Genomic DNA, 5,890 nt, shown 5'->3' on the forward strand with positions numbered 1-5,890 from the left:
TTTATCTATCATTTCAAACTTTATTTTTTTTTTATGAAGAAAATGTCACAGAATTTCTTATGTAATATTACTATAATATTAATTGTTTGTACAATGAGAGTAGACGTCTATATGAATATATTCTTTGTTATACTGTTGTCATTGTTCAGCGGTCAGGCGTGTGTTTGTAGTTGACCTTCACTTTCAGATTTTAGCTGTATTTCTCTGTAAGACTCTTGGCAAGGCTCTGTTGGATTTGTTTTATTTTCGGCTCAATATAAATTCAGGAGAACTGAAATTATTTGTTGAATATTTTTTATTTTATTTTTTTTAGTATGCCACTTTTCTGTTTCATACCAAGGAAATCAAGTGAAAACAATAACATTACACCGTTGCCTTTCAAGGTTTTCAAATCCTTCTATGGCTAATAAGTTCAATAACGAGTTCATACATAAATATTTTTCTAAGAACCTATTTTTTTCCTCCACAAACACAGTTAGTCTACAGAATAACAATTTGACAACACCATATCAAGTGCAATGGTTTTTTTTTAACATTTCAAATATATACACAGCTCTGTTTTGCATTTTTATTTCTTAATTACAATGTTATTTACAGAAATACTAATCACAGTTTAGTGACTTAAACCAGTCCAAAAATCTGGCAGTATATTTCCCTTTGGTATAAAAACCTTGGTTGCGATGAATAGGTGAATAAGTGAACACTCCTGTATTACTGAGGTGCACCGCGGTAGCCATCCTTATAGGGCGGCAGTAGCCGAATCCATTCCCCAAGTGTTGAACTCAACCCCTGCTGATTTTAAAGGATGTCTGAATTTAAATTAACGTATTATACAAAACGATTCTTGTTTAGATTGTCATATATATATATATATATATATATATATATATATATATATATATATAGATAGATAGATAGATAGATGAATTTATTCTTCCACAGTAATACAAGGGATGCAATGTTCTTCACGGTTTCACTTCTTGTGGTTGGGGTTGAACGTGTTTCCAAAACAGCCCCAGACCGGAGAAATGTTGGGAATGCGCGCTGCACGCTGTAGAAACACACCGTGCGACTCTTACTTGTCCTTGGATGGCTCCTCCGGTGTTTAGGAGTTTGCATGTTCCGTGAAAGAAGCGAACAGCAACTTTCTTTTAATGTTTATATGAAAGATAAACGCACTGTGATAACAGGAAGTTCTCCTTGAATGATTTTTTTTTCATTTAATGTTCTCTCAGCAACTCTGCACACTGAGTGGGGACGTGGGAATCTAACCCCTTGTATTAGTTGCCAGTGTGTTTATTATTAGTAGTACAGTAGTAGTATTATTGTTGTTATGTATTTCATTGTGGTCTTGCTCTCGTTACTGTTTAAGGCCCGTGGTTCTCAGCACACCTCTTTCCCTGTATTGTTGGCGGGGAGGATGTTCAGTTGTGTCAGCTGCGCCGAGTGTTCTTTCGCTTTCAGCCTGAGCGCCGCGATGCTGGAGGCCCGTCTGTCTGCCGCCACGGAGGTTGGGTCGGACAGGTTGCCGGATTGTACCGCGCTCTCCACGGCCGGGGCCTGCTGTCGAAGCAGGGCTGCTGCTGTGGCAGCACTGGTCAGGGGAGCCATGGTGGAGAACAGTCTGTGAGGAACGGGAGAGAGGAATCAGATTCAACCCGTGTATCAGGTGGAGATGTTTAGAAATCTTTAAATATGAACTTCTTTTAGCGGGATTGGCGGTTTGTTTTTTAATATAATTTTGCTTAATATCCTACGTACACTTCGTATGTGCAGAGTATGCTAGTAGGCTACAGTATTTTGTGCATGCAAACAATCATTATAATGATCCTAACACGCACACACACTGAAGTCATGGTGCAGCTCAACTATTCAGAGTGTAGTAGCCCTGCAATGCAATGCGCTATCAGTTATAATAGGTGTTCTCGCATGAGCGATATTTATAGTGACCTATTACATAGACATACTGTCCAGATCTAATGACTCTCCATGAGCTGCATAACTGTGTGCGACTCACACTCTGTGTGCCATACACTGGGATATACAGTAAAACAAAGGATCACTGACATGGCACAGAAGATGGGGATATAGAGAAACTGTCTGCATGCATGTCACACATATTTTAGATGGAACTACAGTTTGGTGAATGTAAATGGCAATCTACCTTGAGATAATGATAGCTTCGATTTTGTGTTTACAGCTGATGAAGGGAGGTGTACATTATTCAACAGAACGCTGTTCAATCTCTCACTGAGATATATATATATATATATATATATATATATATATATATATATATATATATATATATATATATATATATATATATATATAACACATTGAACCGATGCATAGTGAAAGAAAACAAGTGGCAATTCCAAATTAGGGCTAACAAGTATTAATTATTTTCACATATGTTTAAGATAGCATTGATCAACCAAGAGGAGACAGGGATATGAAAAAACAGTTTCATTCTGCTGTTTGCCTCTGTGCTGTCATCCCAGATGTTTTACTTTCAGTATAGGGAAGGCAACGCTTTTAGTTCATGTATTTTAAAATGCTGTTTTGTGACAGTAGTAGTTTCTTGAAAAATGTATGCACCATAAACGTAGAGCACGTTGTTTTGTATTACTGTAAGGGGCGGCTGTTTTCGTTTATTTGATTTGTTCTTTGCTTTTCTGAACAGTATTTGGTGTACGCTTAATAGGGTCTACACAGTACTACTACTGAAAAAGGAACACCAACATGTGCTTGTGTTTCAAAGGGAAACTAATCATTTGATAATGAGACATAAGTAAGCAGAGATACACAGCAGAACGGATTGTTCCTCGTGCCTCTGTATTTGCCATCTGTATAAAAGATAGGTGGCAACAGCACTAGGTCCAGGTTTGCGAGGGAACTGTTTGTAATTGTAACCGCATGGTTCAATTAAAGACTGTTTTAACCCCAATAAAGATTGGTATTCATGACTGTTTCTAAAGAAGGTCTGTGTTTCTTCTTCTGGCACTCTTTAAAGACAGGGTCCTGGGTTGTTTAGAGGTTTACCTGCCGAAGGAGGGGCTGATGAAGGCAGGGTGTCTGAACATGGCGGCCCCCAGGAAGGTGCTGAGGCCCAGCGGAGCCCCGGCGGAGGGTAGAGCAGAGGCCCCTGGGGGAGGAGGGAGGCCAGGGAAGGCAGCAGCGGCTGCAGCAGCTGCAGCAGCAGCGTTCCAGGCTGACTCAAGGGTGTGGTGGTGGTGGGGAGGGAAGGGGCTGCTGTCCAGGTAGGGGCTCAGGGGGTGGGCTGCAGACAGGTGGCCTGGGAACGGCAGTCCAGGGGGGTGGGTCTGCACTCCAGCTTTCTCACGCTTCCTCCACTTGGCTCTGCGGTTCTGAAACCACACCTGCAAGTCAGACAGAGAGAAGGGATCAGCATTTCTGTGCACCAGTAACTGTTCAATTTAAGAACTTTAAAAAAAATTCTGTTTTAATGTTTTTATTCAGAGATTCAACACAATGTGTGTTAACACATGTATTTTATTATTTTTGTTGTCTTGCAGAATAAAATGTGAGAAAGGTTTCTAGAGATTGGTTCTTTTTTTCCCACAATACATTGTATTTTGTACTTAGAAAAATAGAAAACTATATATATATATATATATATATATATATATATATATATATATATATATATATATATATACACACACACACACACACACACACACACACACACACACACACACACACGGCGGCATCGGTCGGTACTTTTCAGTGTCTCCGTGCAATGTGGTACGTGACACCGATTCGTTTGCACATTCTCACGTATTATGTATATTTTAACCATACTAAAATTGGTGGTACGGAGCCGACGACGTTATATATATATATATATATATATATATATATATATATATATAAGGATATATATAATATATATATATATATTTTGCTGTTTTGCTGACAATTATATTTTAATATAAAATATATATTTAAAAGTGTATTTATTTATTTATTGTTCTATATATTTGGGAATAATTTTATCAAAAACAAAAACAAATGTAAAGAAATATATCACATAATAATTATTAAATCAACAGATATGTTTCTCCTACAAAACATCTTCTTAAAGCCGACAATATTTAATTAAATTACCGTTAGCAAATACTATTGGTAAATGCTAAAATTAAAAACAAGTACACACGTTCTCACTGCAATGAAACATTTAAAAAAAGAACTGATCGCTATTCTCAAAAATACCGTGGAGAAAATAAAAATAATGCGCATTTTAAAATGCGTACATGTTTAAAACTATAGCATCTCGATCAGCGTTATGCTATTGTTATTATGCATATGCATTGCCATTAATAACGCGTAAAAGTAACTCATTAATGTGGTCGTAAAATATAAATATAAAAGCACAATAACAATCCTGGCCCGCCTCAGATTATCGTCTGCTTGAACTACACCCCCCAAGCGTATTGATGTCTTATTTAAATACCTCCGCTATAGTTGATTACAATAGAGGGTTAAGTTCTTCTAAAGGTGACAAATGCGCAAAAAAAGTCATCCTAATTATTCATTCCCGTTCCCTTAACAGCCTGTTATCCGAACTCTTGCTAATTAAAATCTGTGTACAGATACCTTAATATACGAGGGCAGGATGATTAACAACAGACGCGGCGACAAAAGGCGGCGACGGAGAATCTGAAAGGGTGCTAATAACAATTAATACTCTTTAAATTAAATTCTCCTCTAAGGGCTGTTCCTTCAGGAGGAAAGTTATTTAACTTTCCCACGACTTTCCCTCAGTTTCGATGCCGAAATATACTGCTGCGCAGTCAACATCGCCGCTGTCTGACAATTGAACAATGTGTCAGCAGAAGAAACAATTAGATTCTGGGAGGAGTTAAAAAAACACAAATCAAACCTCGTTGCTATTAATGCAAGACGCTGTTCTGTAATAAATGGCCCATATGGAATTTATTAGTTTTTATCACCGCTTCATTGTAACTGTAAAGTGATTCGCTGTGCTTCAAACCCAAACTGACATCTGTTTTATGCTGGCAATCAGGGCTCTCCAGTGTTTATTGTCTCTTTGGTTATGAGTCCCGGGCTGGGAAATGCAAGCCCTACTCGGATGCAAACACCTTTAATAGCATTCCACTCGCTGACAGAGCCAGGCATCGGATCAATGCGGGGCTATTGCAATCAGAAAATGGGAAATCAAATAGCATTAGCCAGCACCCCCCCTCTCTGGCAGGCAATGGGAAATCAAATACCATTTTACTCTCAAATAGCCGTGTTTGCTCTAGCACTAAGTGTGCTTTTACGAATTGCAATTGTTCACTTAATCACACCTAAAATAGCTGTTTTGCATGTAATCGAGTTCGACAAGCGGAAATTATGGGTTGCCTATAGAAACGCAATTTAATAAAAGTTAAGAATTAACTCTTAATATGCTGTTCAGTTTTTATTTGTTTTAAAAGGTGTTAGTCATTGTTATGCTCAGTTCTGATTCAGAATTATGGGGTTGTTTTAATAAGCCACTTAGTTTTTCCATATGCTATAATAATAATAATATAAATAATAATAATAATAATAATAATAATAATAATAATAATAATAATAATAATCCCTTATATGTAGTCCATGTTATTTTATTTTAGTAGGTAACTGGTATTTATAATATTTTCAGATAATTTACATTAACAAATGATGATGAATAATTGGAATAAAATTAGAAATAATTTGTTTAAGAAAGGTGTTATTATTATTATTATATTATTATTATTATTATTATTATTATTATTATTATTATTATTATTATTATTGCTTCTAATTTAAAACACGTTTCAACCACCCTTGTGCATGGCAAGCTGGGTCCTTTCAAATGTGCGCTCGTTTTATA

General features: G+C 36.8%; 1 protein-coding gene across 1 annotated transcript in view; it reads right to left on the reverse strand.

The window, feature by feature from the left end:
* Positions 1-895: 895 nt before the first annotated feature.
* LOC121312209 (aristaless-related homeobox protein-like) overlaps positions 896-5,890 on the reverse strand; it is an 8,836-nt gene continuing 3,841 nt past the window's right edge. Inside the window, exons 4-5 of the mRNA XM_041244154.1 lie at positions 3,046-3,383; positions 896-1,624 (exon numbers count right to left, since the gene is read on the reverse strand). Of these exons, the coding sequence (XP_041100088.1) occupies positions 1,384-1,624; positions 3,046-3,383 (579 nt within the window). The 3' untranslated portion in view covers positions 896-1,383. The remainder of the gene's footprint in view (positions 1,625-3,045; positions 3,384-5,890) is intronic.

This window comes from Polyodon spathula, unplaced genomic scaffold (genome assembly GCF_017654505.1).
Source record: "Polyodon spathula isolate WHYD16114869_AA unplaced genomic scaffold, ASM1765450v1 scaffolds_3688, whole genome shotgun sequence".
NCBI classification, from domain to species: domain Eukaryota; kingdom Metazoa; phylum Chordata; class Actinopteri; order Acipenseriformes; family Polyodontidae; genus Polyodon; species Polyodon spathula.